At 43.5% G+C, this 15,404-nt stretch overlaps 1 protein-coding gene across 6 annotated transcripts in view; it reads right to left on the bottom strand.

Moving 5' to 3' along the window:
• The window catches only part of WBP1L (WW domain binding protein 1 like), a 59,476-nt gene that overhangs the window by 18,250 nt on the left and 25,822 nt on the right, over positions 1-15,404 (bottom strand). Inside the window, exon 1 of one of the 6 annotated variants that reach the window (XM_041415382.1) lies at positions 8,457-8,561. The exons of 2 other annotated variants lie outside the window; for them this stretch is intronic. Coding sequence is in view for 2 of the 4 variants with exons in the window: in XM_041415380.1 (XP_041271314.1) it covers positions 6,014-6,113 (100 nt within the window). In the remaining 2 variants the exon portion in view is untranslated. Of the gene's footprint in view, positions 1-3,967; positions 4,490-6,013; positions 6,311-8,456; positions 8,562-15,404 lie in introns of those variants that run through there. 3 more of the 6 variants (XM_041415380.1, XM_041415379.1, XM_041415381.1) reach the window with 3 other exon arrangements.

Below are 15,404 nucleotides of genomic sequence, written 5' to 3'. Positions count from 1 at the left end.
AGGGTTTCTTTCCAAAAGCACTTTCTTCCCCAATAGCCAGTGGCTATTACATTCCACAGTGGGCTTCCCTGCTGAAGGAGAGTCTCTTTTCTTGTTGTCCAGGCAGGCAAGCACATCCCTCCCCACCAGCCTTTGTTCAGCTAACTGTAGATGCCTCCAGGCAGGATTACTAAGCAGGATCTGCTTGGGTCTGCTCTCAAATAGCATTCAGCTCCATTAGAGCAGAATAGTCTTGTTTCACAACTAAGAAGCCAGAACATGCCATCCATTATCTCCCACCTGCAAAGCCTCGGAGATTCCCAGCTAGTTTCAGGGGATTCACTTGGTCCTGTAAATCAGCATGTACCCTAGGCTGCGTGTGCATCACTGCCTCCGTGATACCATCCTAAGAGCTGGTCTGAGAAACTGGAATCACTCAGTCCCTGACACACAAAAAGCCTGAGCGGTTGGGAGAACACTCAGCAGACGTGGAGCCTGTGCTCCCTCCCAGTCCAGTCCAACAGAAACCATCTGTGATATGTGGTACAGGCTCTTTGTCATGAAACTGGTTGAGCTGGGAAGACCTTACCTGGTGTAAGACTTTACTTTGAGCAGCTAGGATGGTGTAAGGGAAGACCTTACTTTGAGTATTTTGGTGTACTTTGAGAGTCTCTTCATATTAAGATGGGGCATTTTGGATTAGTTTTCACATGTCATAAACTTTATAAAGTAACAGTGAATAAGATTCTTTTTTTAAACTTATTTTCTTGTTGATATTTGGCATTTGTGATAAACCCACAACCACACTGGCAACTCTGCAACTCTGCCAGTAGTCCACTTTTGCTGTCAAGTGCTTTTACAAATAATCCTTAAAATATCCAGCAGCGGTAGATACAAGAGAACTCAAGGCAGTGCTGTATGTTGTCACATCTGAAGCCACAGCAAACGGTAACGTCAGTGCCAAGGAAAAAAGCCAATTATTCTCTTCACCTTCCAGTTAAGTATTAGACCTTTACTGGAGGTCTGTGTGACAAATTAAAGGTCAAAATCCGGGGCACAATCAAGACAAGAGGCATTCATGAAGGTCTGAAGGTTGACTGAGCTGCAAGGAAAGATGGAACAGACCTCCTTACCCTACTTTTGTAAAGGTTTTCAGTAGTAAATGGTTGGGTTTAATAGCTGTAAATCTGTTAGGATTTACTGTGTCTGAAGCCAGTGTTGGAAATGAAGGGAAATAACTGATTGACAGTGGAGTTCCATCACAATAAAAGGATCAAGGCACTTTTCTCTTTTCTACTCTGAAAGTCAGCAGTTAACCTGGGCACATACTGTTGCTAAGTCAGAAGGGAGAAAGATGAAGATGAGCAAATTCCAGGCTAGCGTGGCTCTTTTCCAAGCTGAAAATTAATATGTGCAACTGCAGCAACAAACATCACAGCCCACACTCAGAAGTGCATAGTTGGCAGCCAACAACCTACAAAAGTTGACTCCTCAGTTGACATTAATCAGGTAACCAAAACCAGCAGCAACCAGTATCACGAAATCTAATAATCATTTTAGCTTTTTGCTCCGTCTCCTCTTTCCACAGAAATCCAGACTCCATTACCCTAAATACGAGCACCTTTATATGGCCTCAATGTGTCATTCAAACTGGCAAAGTATCCTAACCTTGGTAATACCCTGGGAAACACTTGGAAATGTGACTTGCATTTACTTAGAGCAGAGTTTATAGGCCATTCCTGTCTCCTAGTATACCCAGTTTTTTTACCTACTCTAATTCCCTAATTTCTCCAAATTTCACTACAACATTTGTCAAGGCACTATGCAGCAAATTACTATTTTAACAGGAAGAGATGGAGAATAACAACAGGATGACAGGAGTGAGTAAAGGCCTGAATAAGAGGCATAAAGACAGAGGGAATCAGAGAAAACCCCAGCAACAGGATGAAGGGAGACTGCCAAAATGGCATCTGCTGAAGGGCAAGATACAACTGGTTTTATAACAGGACGTGGGCTCAAAGTGTGACCACTCCAGACCTTCTGGTTTCACAGCTCTCATAGGGACTTTGGTAATAAGCATCTATTTAATAATAAATCAAAATCCTGACCTAGTTATTTCACTAATCTCATTAATCGCAGGCAGCAGGCCCTTGCTCTCAGTACCCAGCCGCGCCCATAACAAGCAGGATGGATTAAAGCAAGTGACACTATCCTCAGAAAAATGCATTGCAGTATGTATTTTGAGTAACTCAAAATACAAATCAGTATTTGAACCACATACATTCTTTAAGCATTCTGAGTAACAGAATGGAAGTGGTTGCCAGTACATTAAATAAGCCAGAAACAACTATTTGACATCCACTATTTACTAGTTCCCACTTGGCTGTTACTCAATCTCACATATCAGACTATCACTAGTGTTGGTTAGCGAAGTGCATCAGCAACAGCTCATGAGAATGCAAACACAGAACTACCAAAGAAAATGATCTCTGTCTGATAAGGCACTCAAGTGGTAGTAAGTTAAAACTGCTATTGAAAATACTAGGCTGGAATGCCCAGTCTTGCCACAGGGTTTACTACAATTCCTGGTTTGCCAACAGCTCCCCAGTTCCTAATCAAAGTTAATCTGAAACAAAAACTCAGTAGATCCTTTCGGAGAAGGACAGCAGGTGGGATCACAGCAAGGACAGGCAGAACTGCTGGGGAACCCTGGATCACCAGGGCAGCTCAGGACTCAGAGACACCCATGTGGCTGAGCCTGCACCAAGAGCCTCCAGACACCTCCAGACACCTCCTGCCTTCACACTGTGAGTCCTCTGGAAAATGAAAGCAAAAATCCACCCGCTGAGGAAGCATCATGCCTTCGGTGTGTTCAATTTAACAAAAACATGTAAGACTGCCGCAGAGGAAAGTGGCTTTGACTGCTGGGAGTTACTGGAACCTCATGTGCCAGGCCCTGCCAGCACAACAGGGGACAGATTCCTGTAAGCCTGCCTTATGACAGACAGCTGAGGCCAGGAAATAAATCAAGTCTGGACACTTCTTAAGTCACCCACCACAAATTTTGTTTTGCAGAATGTGGCGGAAAAAAAGTGTAGTAAGTGCAAATATGCAAACACTTTAGAAGTATAATAAGTGGGGAGGAATGATGCCTCTGAGCTGTCTCAGGCACAATAAAGATCTTCAAAATGGGAATTCTAATCCACAACATTTATTGCTTCACTAATGCCAGCACCAGGAGAATTATATTTAGATCACCGCGATTAATCAGGCACAGCAGACCCATCCTCACCCCCAGCAGATGCAGAACCTCCAAGGTTTTATTAACCTTTATATGAGGAACAAATTGGTTTGTTGCATCCATTTATCCTGGAGAAATACTCCAACTGTCTTTAAAGGGACACTGTCCTTTCACAGGACACTTTTCATCATGGACACTTTGATATGTTTCAGTAAGAGCTGGTTTCATTTTTGTTTACTGTAAGTTTCAATTTCAAATTCTGACAACTACACATTAGTGTTTTAAGCACCATATGTTTACTTCCTCACCCCTTGCAAGAAGCTTCCCAGCTGCAGTCCTCAGCCATCTCACATTAAAGATACACACTTCAACACTTCTAGGAAATCACAGCTTTGAGGAGGTCATCTTGCATTTTGTTGGTTTAAATCACCAAAGAGAAGACCATGCTGAAAACCCTCAAGCAGTTAAAATTAAAACTGAAAGCGTTTGGAATCTAACTTTTTTTTTTTTTTTTTGCATTTATGCAGTGAGCTAGGTGAATGCATTCGAGCTACCACCTCCAACTTTAGCAGGAAATGCTCACTCAAAACTAAAAGCAGAGATCCCCTACAATCACGTTTCCTTGGATAGGAGCTTTAAACACCCACATTGCACTGATGTCAGATAGTGCTGACCTAGCTTTTTAGGCATTTAAATATCATCCCCAGTGCAACAATAAAAAAACCCAAAATCAACCAGACACCTTACTTGTACCAGGTGTTTGGCAGTCCATCTGCAATGCTACAATGCTGCTGGCTCCCAAAAAATAAATGAAGGCAGATCCAGGGAAAGCAGCTGTTCAGGGCAGGCCAGGGGTGCAGAGGAAGGGGTGCTGGTCCTCGGGAGCCACAAGTCTCACTCTGATCCTCCCATCCTCATCACACAGCTCATGAGAGGGCAGCCCACTCAGCACCTCTTCCCTGAGTTTGCAGCCCAGGATCAACATCCCTTGTGCTGAGTGAGAACAACAAAGGGCATCCCAGACAGCCAAGTGTTTACAGTCCAAATGCACCAAGTAAAAACCAAGACACAATGGAGGTGATGAGATGTTCCTGAATTCCTCCCCTACTTTCAATTAAACAGCACTGTTCAGTAATAACCCTTGGAAAAAGAAATTTCTGGATAATATTTGCATGCAGGACACACTCACAAATACTTAGATTTACTTTAAGACTAAAAATGATTAAAACTAAGAAAAATTCAAGCAGCTCTTTCCCACTATATCCTTTATAAGTGGATAAAAATAGTAAAGAACTTTGCTCTTATGTTCTTGAGGCAACACCTTTTTTTCCTGCTTCCTGTAAATGCCTCTACTGATGCCCAAAAGTTACCAGTGGAGAAAAAAGTACCATCCATCCACTGAGACAACCAGATCTTCACTGTTCCAGCAAATGAAGCCAAATTACACCCAACTTCTACTTTTACACCTTATGCAGCACCCCAACTACACTGAACACATCTCTAAACCAACATGAATTATTTAAAACCAGGAATTTTAGAGAAAAACACACCCGTGAGTCTCAAGCAATCTCAGCATTTGAAGCAGCTACATCTCAGTGCAGTTTGAGAGTTACCTAAAGCCATTCAGCCTTTGTGCCTGAATTTCCCCCTCTGGTTCAGTTCCTAGTTTTTAAGGCAAGTCTCTCTGCCCTGAGTGCTAACAAGTGAACTATTATTTATAGCTATTGCACCAATCACAGAAGGTCATTGTGCTAGAGGTAGTTTCTTATGTAAAACTCTTTTCGGATTGGGGGTGTGTGTGTGGGGGTGGGGAGAGCCGCGTTTCACCAAAACTGAACTGATAAGGAAAAAGAGACAGCACTGTTTACTCAGCAGCGCGTTGAAGTCTTTTAGCGCTGATAAACAACTGAAAGTAGGTAGTTTAAAGCATGTTATGATCCAATCTTGACTTCTTAATTCTAAATTAGAAACTGCAAGCAGCACTCTGATATAATGCAGTATTTATTTACTGTGGATTACAGATCACAGCAGTGCTGAGAAGAGTTTACAGTTAGATTCCCCTACAGACGTGCCTCCCAAACCAAAAAAAGGGTTTGCTCTCCCCAGCCTAGGAACACATAGTTGGCACCTCCTCCAGCAGAGAGCAGCTGGGCAGTTGCTACCATTTCTCATTCCACTCGATATTACCAGCTATTAAATTATCCCAAGTTTCTTGTTCGAGCTCAAACTCTCGAAAACAATTAAAAAATCACCAAGCTGTGGGTCACAGCATGTTGCCATTTTCCATGTGGTGCCTTTTGTTAGAGATGAGACATGCATACATGTATATACCTCTTCCTGGGTATTTTCTGGGGTTTTTTCCTGGTTTTTCTTTTTTTTTTTTCTTTTTAAAAAATCTACAGCTTTACATACAAAATAATGCCTGTACAAGAAAACAGTTACAAGTCTGGCACGTTTTTAAGAAATGCAAACACAATTCCATTTTAAGGACTGTGGAAAGCACCCTAAAACCCAACGACACAAAGAGCCTCCCTCCTCAAAGCCTCCAACAACAACAAGGAAGTTTCTATCCCTGGCTCACAGTTTTGCTCCTTCCTTGCTAATAAAAAGCGTCTCTCTCACAACTGTGCTCTCCGATCACACGCCACGGGTGGGGAAGTGCTGATTGTACAGTTCTGTTTTGGGAAAGCCAGAAATCATATCCGTAGAGGTGGGGGAAATAAAAATAAAAGTAATCGGTCACATCCTCCACCTGAGCAAGCAGCTCCCACCGCACTTAAGCCGGTTGGTTACCTGTCTGAGACCCAGGAGGAAAGGCATTCTGCAGGCTCATCCTCCACGCCAGCACATGGGAAGGCAGGAATTTAAAGCCCCACAGCAACCATTTCTTCATCTGCTGTGGGCAGCCCGCTCCTCCGATCCTATTTAAACCAGGGCTTCCTCAGCTGGGAATGCTAAGTAAACAGGGTCCTGGGACACTGCACGCACTCGCTGGCTCCCCCTCCTCCTCCTCCCACTCCCTGTGACATATCTCAGACGCAGCCCAGCCGGGGTGTTTGCAAGAGGGAAATGACATCAGGTCGGGCAGTTCTGAAAAAAAAACCAAAAACCCCAAAAAAAAACCAAAATAAAAAAAACCCACCCCAAACCAAAAAGTTAAAACAATCCCCCAACACAAACAAAAAAACCATGCATCCACTAAAAAAGAAAACAAACACGCCCCCCCAAAAAAAACAAAACAAAACAAAAAAAAAACAAAAAAACCAAAAAAAACAAAAAACCACCCCAAAAACAACAAAACCAAAAGGCAGCCCTGAACCTTAAGACTGCTGTGTGACTCCAGGCAGGTCGCTGCAAACGGGACCTGCCAGGGAGCCCTGATGGAGCAGAAGTGCAAAAGTGCTCTCCTCCCTGCTAAGGAGATGCTGCAACGGAGGGCAGCTTATTAAAAATGTTGTCATGAGCCAACAGCGTGGTGATGATTACATCTTGCTAAGCAAAAATAGACAGTTCATCTGTTTCTGAGGAGAAAGCTAAGTTTGATGCTGCCTGCTGGACAGCACTGGAGTCCTGGAAGCCACCACCTTGGTTTCTCTGAGTACCTCCAGAGCCTGAGAACCTGGGTAGTCTTCACAGATCCAAAGCACTTCCCTGCCACCTTCTGCCTGCCACCACAGTTCCACTTTTTCTGACTCGTAGCACTGTTCAGCTGTCAGCCCCTGATAACAGCTGTCCCTCTGAAGAAACAGCAACAACTTCCCTGATTTCAGAAGGCTCAGAATTGGACCCCTCCAGCATCAGACAGGTGATAGGAAGAGTTTCAAATCCACCTCTCCCCAAGGAAAATCTGACTAGCCCTGTCAAAAGGTTTCTCATTCTACTTGAGCTCATTTAACATTTTCATGCCAAGGGGCAATTAAGCCTTATAAACAAATTTATCATCTGGTGCCCAGGATGGCATGTCTTGTTTGTCCTCCCCCAAGCAAGGAGTACAGCAAGTTCCACAGTGGTGCAGAAGATGACACTGCAGAAGGTAATCTAAATTTAACTTCCTTTTCTACCTCCACTTTGAAAGTTCAGCAACCTCTTTTTTTGTGCTTCTCTTTAATCAGCAGCTGTCCTCGTCTGTCGGGGAGGGGGGGGCCTGGGACACCATTGCCACTCCCATATGCCCCAGCAGCAGATCCATGGATATTTGACAGAGGACAAACTCCCCTGGCTTTTGACCTCTTTGGCTTTGGAGCCCAACACATTAAAATAAATGACAAGGAAAGGAAAATACTTTTTTGCATAGTGAGTTCACTGAATGCCTTTTTTAGTAGCAGTTTTATTAGAAATTTCAGTACTTCAGGAGAGAGAGAGAAGTCACATGAAATTCTTGCAAATGCTAATTAGAAACAGGAGAAAAAAATTAAAGAGGAAACTAAAAAAAAAAAAAAGGCAGAAAAGCAGAACAGACACCCCTTGCCACCCAACACCTAGACAGCTTTCAGCAGTGTCAGAAAAGGACACCCATTTTGCACATGCCAGAACCACTCAGTGACCACCACTGCTGCCTCCTCTCAGTCCAGCCTAGTCCAGTCCAGAGTGGTTTCCCAAATAAGAACCCCACTCTGTGTGTCCTCTCCACAACTGGACTGTGAGAATACACACAAGTATTACTTATTTTTACACCAACTTCAAGGCGCCGTCTAAAAATGCTGTTTAAGGGTAAGCACATCCCTGATTTCCCTAAGAGAAAACAAGCAAAGAAGCAATTTCCTGGAGGATACAAAACATTGGCGTTAACTAGCATCAGCCAGGCAATGGGATTTTCCAGCTTTTGTGCTATTGGATCAAACTCTCAACCTTTGCTTTTCCAATTCTATGGACAAACACCAGTGATATAAAAGGGCAGCTTTCTGTTTTAGTAATCTTTTCTGTGGCCTTGCAGTGGCCTTTGAAACATCTGATTTTGGCTGTTGTTATCCAGAGCTCTGGACCAGGCAGATCCCAGGGCTGAGCTAATGCAGCAGTTTCTAAATCCCTACTGTCAGAAGAAATCTAACTTTAACCACCCGCCTCTTCCCCAGCACACACTCAAAAGGCAAAATGTCATTCCAGATCTAAGACAAGTTGTGAAGGACTATCAAAAGCAGTAACTCATCGGAAAAGCAAAAGCATCCTAATTTATGTGAAGAATTTAGCAATCCTGGAAAGACTGACACAAAAAAGGTGGTTTGCAAGCAGGCATTACCACATTCGACTGCAGCAGGAGCAGCCACCCTCTCTTGCAGTCCCTGAGTGACAGCGGCCAGTAACACGCTCCACAACTCTGCTATAGGCGACTACGGAAAAACCCCTGTAGAGGGACAGAAAAAAAAAAAAAAAAGAGCTGGACAAGGTAGCTCATACCCTTACAAAACACTGATCAACACCCTTAGAACCTCTGCAAAACACCTAGATTCTCCTAATCGTTGCAATTGCTTGGTATATACCAACTGGTATCCTTCTACCCCCTCCTCTTTTCTGAAGTTTGTAAATTCTTGCCCCAAAGGTCTGCCTGGTGGCAGCGAGTTTCATAGACAGTGGTTGTGAACAAATAGTTTCTTTCATCAGGAATGAATTCACCACCTTCTAATTTGACTTTCGTATTATTAGCAGGTGGGAACAGAAGTCCTCATCCATCTTCTCACCCATTCATTACTCTGTACCTGTTAGCTATCTTCTTATAAAAGATATCAATCTTCCCTATCCTCTTAATGTAAAATCTTATCCCAAAGACTTCAGCTGCTCATTGTCCATTTCCAAAACCCTTCTAATTTTCTACTGCTCTCTGCTTGGGGGAAACCAGAGCTGAAACAATAATTATTTTAATGAAAGCAAGAGCAGCTCTAAGGCAGGCTCAGCATGGGTTCACTTCCTTTATACAAACCTGGAATTTAAGATCTGCAAAGGCTACACAAGAGTGCGTCTATCCAAGATATAATGACAAAACAAACACAAGTTTTGAGTGTTTGTTCACACAGTTCCTCACTAGATGACTCTCCTGAGGGCTCTGTAAAGTCTAATGTCAGGACAGATTATGGCATCTACATTACTTTCAAAATCTGCTTGTTTAGGCAGCTACCAACTATCCTTTTTTGCCATGTCAGCATCGATCCCACCACAGAAAAACGGTGAGCAGGTTTCTATTGGAAAAGAGGGAGTAGAGGCCTCTAGGCATTACCAGTCTGTAATACTGCTCCAGAACATGCCATGTACCCGCAATATGATGTCCAGCAAAGGATGCTGCTCAGTACCTTCACAGGCCAACACACTGTTTCTCATGACCTCAGATATAATGTGCAAGTGAAACACATGATGGAAGTTGTTTGGGCCATTTCAAAGTTGCTTTTCATGTTTGATGGGAGATGCTTGCAAGCAGGTCTGATAACCAAGCAAGGTATAGTACTCATTTTGATACACCCTGAGGAGATCCAGTTGTGATAACATGATTGCAACAAAAATTGATGTTGTGCACCTCAGTCTGTCAGGATGGAAGCATGAGGCTGCTCTCAGTTGCTCCACTATTGCAGTCCTAGGCAGAGAGAGGTTTTGAACAGTAAATACAGATGATGTGTAATATCCTCTCAATTAAACTTTAATACCATAGTTCTGTAGCTACATGCACAGGTTGACAATAAAGTTGGAACAATTTTATCTAATTATTCTTCCATTTTCCCTAGTGGACTCTGTTATTTTCATGTTGATAAGAGGACTGTTTCTGGATCACCATTTTTGTTAGTCAGCCTGCAGTCCTGGGTGCTAGGACTGAGACTTCATAAATCTGGCATGCACTCAAAACACAGTGTGAAAGAAGCAATCTCAACGAAGGTGACTTTACCTTTCCCCATCCTGGAGATGCTTCAGGGAATAAAACATAGAAAAAGGAAAGAAACATACAGAGAGATGTGAAAGCAGAGCTCTGTTTCTCTAGAATAAGACAATATCCAAGAACAAGCCGTTCCATCTGCCTTCACAGCAAATATTCTAAAGGGACTAGTTTGCTAGCAAAACTAGCATGAAACACTGGGAGATGACCAATGCTGGAACACCAATGCAATGTTAAATCTCCTACAAACCATTTCTGCCTGCCCACCTGTGCATTTGTAGATTCCTGAAGAGTGAAGGGCAACTTCCCCACCCCAATGATAGCACTAGAAGAACATGATGACTTTCCAGTGTGAGGACCAGGTGTCCTGGGTTCATGTAACATACAGCACTGGCACTGCCTACCAAGAATGCCATCAATACATTCCAGAGGACCAAGAAGAAGAGGTCAGGCTAGTAACTTCCCAGTACCTGCAGGAGCTAGAATATCTACTCTTTTGCTCAGGGACAAGTGACCCAAAACAAACTTTTCACTCTGTCTAATATTATATTATTGTTCAGGAGTGGGGTAAAGTGAGTCGCCCAATCCACGTGCACTTCAACTACAAAACAAGAACACTGGAGTTATTGCATTTACTATTTTTTTTTACAGGCCGAACTGTCTTAATCTTTGCTGCAGAAAGCAAAGAATAATTTTAGGAAAAGACACCGTATCTGCTGGAACCAGCATGTGAGTTAGCACTGCAACCAGTCTTATGGATCAATAAGTTTTAATGTGCAACAAAGCACAAGGGCTTGCAGTGCTAAGAAGCTATGCTTCTTCCCCACAGGGCATCACTTCTGTCAGCTCAGTGATTCAGAAGTGCAAAAAACTCTTGCAGCTTACTAAGTTAAGCAAATAGGGACAGTGCATCTCAACCTCCCTGCTGTTACCTGTCTTTCTCTCTGAGTAACTGGTTGACCAGGGAGGATGAGACTCTGCCCTTCAAAATATTCTCTGTGTTACTGAGAGCCCCAACAGCAACAGCTCATGCTTGATTCCAACTGAATCCCAAACAGCTACTGTCAGCCAAGCAGGCAAGTACAAATATGTGCCACATCTCCACCCAAAAGCCATGTTTAAGCCCTGAACTGAAGTAGTGTGCACCACAGAGGAAGCCACTACCCACTCCATGATCTGCTGTTTCAGTGAGAGCTTGTCCTTCTCTTCACTGCTCCTTTGTGGGTGAAGAAATACCAACAGTAAAGCACTTCCCTTTGCATTTTCATACAGCAAGCAGTCCTTCCTCTAAAGCTGCCTTTTGTATTAAGCTATCCTAAGGGTACTCAAGGAAAGGGCAGGGAGCAGACAAGGGGTGGTTGTGGAGGACATACCCAAGAGGAGTCCTCTCCAACACCCGTCCGAGAGAGGAGATAAAAGCAACCACATCCAGGCTGTTCAGACACTCCTACCCACTCTGCTGTTCAGCTGATGGGAGAGTGGCAGCAATGAAAAGTCCAGGCTCTTCTCTGAGACCAAAATAGTTTTTTCTAAGTGTAGTTTGAGGTTTCCAGCCCTCAGTGACATTGTTCCCACTGCTGTTTCCCCATGGAGCAGAAAATGATAGCCACAGGTCCAGCGTGCTTTTCTTCACAGCAACAGAGCTGCAGCCAAACCAATGCAACTGTAATGCCAAAATCTGTGTGAATCATCTACTTTTGTGTGACCACTCTAACACCCATGCCTGCCACCCAAGCCCAGAGTTGTTAAAAAGCTTTAAAGTCCTTCATCACTGAGGCACAGAGGGACTAAAGAGTTTAAAGTGCCCTATTGAGAAGTGATGCTAAGTGCTTCAAAAAAGATTGGGTTAATTTTGCCCCTTTAGCATTCCCAGGTTTTTGGGCACCTGAGATGCCCAAATGAAGATGTCAGGCTTCACTTTTAGTCTGGAGTGGGTAATGAAGTCATGGTAAAGCCTACTCAGCTTTCTTCTAAGCCTGCTGGGAGGGGGAGAAGGAGGAGGGAGTGGAGAGTTCAGCTGTTAAATATTTTATGAGACTGCCACAGTGTATCCGGGGTGCTACGGGGACACCAGCTTGGCTCCTTGCTTTTTGGCACTACAGCTCTTGTCTTCCTGATGCCCATGTATGCAAACAGGACTTTGGTAATGGCTCAGGAGGAGACGATCTGCTCCAGACAGGGGAGAAGGCAGAGTCTGCAGACAGTAACAGGATCCCCCAAGCACAGAATTAAGACGGTAAGCGTCTGTTCTAGTTTTAGAGTCTTGCACCATGTGGGTACCAAAAATACAGCCTGTGTGTGCCCTTTGGTCACATCATCACAGACATGCATTGTCCCAGAGTCCTTACCAGCACAACCTTGATGGAGAACTTGGATGCCCTACTCTTACAAGTGCTATTTGATTTCTCTACAAATGACAGCAACTCACTATTTTTAGTGCTCTTCTCATGGCTGCTTGGCGTTTCCCTTGGGCCTTACTTACTCTTGTTTCACAGCTTTGGTGCCAGCTCCCACGAAGCATTTTTTTGATGCCAGAAGGGATCATGCCAAGACTGTCTGTGTTGATGCCAAAATGGCAGCTGGCTTTACTGTTGAGACAGGATTTGCCAAAACTAACAACACTAGTGCTGGGGTGACTAGAATTGACTTTAAGGTTTTCATCTTCCTTACTCTTCTACTGCCTCTAAATTCCATGGGATAAGGCTGCTCTAAATACCTTCTGGGGTCCTAGAAGATGGATTTTTTTCATCACAGGTTAAGTCAATAGGCAATTATATAGCAGCCAGTCTTAACTTAAAGATCCTCAAAGAGAAGGATACTTTTATACATGAAGCAATTATTGGGGATGCAGCACTGATGCTGCTAGGCCCAACTACACAGGCCAAGGCCTGCTGCAGATAAGGCAGGGCATGAACTCTCAGAGCCTGCAAATGTGTTTATAAAGAACCTACCACAAAAACAGACAATCTGTTGAAGATAAGGGTGGCTATGTGATTTACCAAGATATACCTATGACAGAAGTCTGGAGTGCACAAGAAGGTCAGGGATCAGCCAAATTGCATTACCATGGGCAAGAGGATAAAATCCAAGCAAGTTAATTGCCATTTGCCCCTTTTGCACTCTCACAAAGTGCCACTGTGTGAAAAGCCAATATTCAGATAAAATCCAGTCTCACACATGATACACAGGCATGTTGGTTATGGGAAACACCCACAGAGATAGGAACAGATAGCAGACATGATAGGCAATCACATGTGCAGATGCCTGTGATTTTAACTGATGGTAGACCTGCAAATTAGAAAGCAATTTGATGTTAACCTCTGCTGCTTTTCTTATAAATCTAAAATCCACACCTTGCTCAGAAACAGTGGTGTTAAATGAGCACCTGACTGCCCAAAGACACTCAGCTCTTGCTTCAGCAACCATGCATTGGTTAACCTGACAAGACCTAAACAATTGGTTAAAAAGGATTTGTCATCAGGTAAGACTTTGCTGGGAGGATCTGTTATGCATATAGTCTGGTCAGATCTCTCAAGTTTGTTGGCCTTTCCTGCACGTAAGTTTACATCTTGAAGAAGTTTAGAAAATCTCTCCTCAAATCCCAGCAATCTTGTTTTCTGCAGCTTGTTTTACGAGAAAGAGGCTGTTTCATTAAGTTCTAAGAGTTACATTTCTTCAGCAGAACACCACTTCTACGTGGCTTGAACCCTTCTTTGGAGGAATAGATTTTCTGGGAAATCCTTCAGAAAAGACCCCAAAACATCAGCAGCCACCTCTTTTTGGGCACACTGGTAGATACTAGGTTTGGTAATGTTACACTGCAGAGCAATATCGCATAGGCTGAGGCAAATGTCCTCAAGTTGCTCTCTACCTATGTACACCCTCAAGAACTTTCCTGTTATCCCTGGACTCTTCCTTCCAGGCCCTGCTGTGCTACCCTACATCTCCACTGATAAACAGATTCTGGTTTGCAGGAGACTGCATTTGCAGTACTCAAACTACAAACAATTGCTTTAACTGAATCTTCTTCCTCTTAGAAAATACATGTGTATCACAACATGGTATTCCCAAAATTAAAAGTCTCTCAATTAACCCAAAGGGCTGTGCAGTATCTGAGTTTTACAGGATTTCTGTCATCTGGCAGAAACACAAACTCATTCTTTTAGCTGCACGTAGGCTGAGGCTCAGAGTTTGGCACAAGCATGATGAAAGCCTATGCACGTGGCAAGGTGGTCTGACTAGCAGAATGACAGACTTTCTCCTTTTCCAAAATGAAGGACACTGAAGATCACATTTCTTCATACAACCAAAACAAAGAAGGAAAGGAAGTCACAAGTTTAACTATTAAGAAAGCTCAATATCACAAGCATTTAGAAGATCACAGCAAAACAGTATTAAAGACATCACTTTTAAATCTCTAGACAAAACTCTATGAGAGCTATTCAGTCTTAAACTCCACTGCTAAAAACTTCCTCAAAAATGCAACTTTATGGAAAAAAACACTTCAGAAAACTTCATTTTAAACAAAAGATTGTCTTTTCTAACTTGAATTACTGCATTGCTTATGATCTCTCCAAGTACTTGGAATTAAAAAATGAATAAACGAAAGTAAAGAATAAATCAGCATAGTGTATGGTTAAGGGCAGATTCAAGCTGAGTTCACCTGTATCTGTGAAAGAGCATAAAATATAAAATACCTTAAAACCTAATGTCTCTCCTGTTACAGTACAGGTTCTGTTTTGACTGACATTTTTACCAGGAAAACAAGAGAAGGCCACCCACTTTGCTGCTCTGCCAGCTAGAGAGCAGATGTTTTGAGGGGCCCTCAGAAAACATGGTGCACATGAACCACAGCTGACAGATGTAGCTTTCCAGGTGCAGATGAAGCTGGCTCAAACCAAGCATACAGGGCAAAAAAAATTCAGTGCCTCCCATCACCAGCTTCACCATCCTGCTTCATTTTCCCTAACCACAGAATGGGGATAGCACCTGAGGTACCAGAACACTGGAGTCAGAATTAATTAATTGCTATTCTTTCTATGCCTAGCAGAGCTGCCACCGGCTGCCCAAGCATTTCCTGTGGGGATGGCTCAGCCAGAGGCCGCCCCGGGCAGCCCCAAGTTATGTAAGGAACAGGCGGCTGGGAGGAAGCGATGTCCCGGTGTCGCCTTTCAGCACCGGCCCTGGCATTACGCAGTTTGCACTTTGCTGAAGCATTAAAGGCACTGGTGGCACCTGGAATCACAGCCAGTTTCTAAATTTCAGTGACAAACCTGCTGGCCAGGCGGCTTTGCCCTTTCAAGGGCAGATACCTCCAATACCCTGTGGTCC

This window comes from Onychostruthus taczanowskii, unplaced genomic scaffold, assembly GCF_017590055.1.
Source record: "Onychostruthus taczanowskii isolate IOZ18803 unplaced genomic scaffold, ASM1759005v1 scaffold5, whole genome shotgun sequence".
NCBI lineage: Eukaryota > Metazoa > Chordata > Aves > Passeriformes > Passeridae > Onychostruthus > Onychostruthus taczanowskii.
Note: the sequence above shows the minus strand (reverse complement) of the source record. Positions and strands in the feature narration are given on the sequence as shown.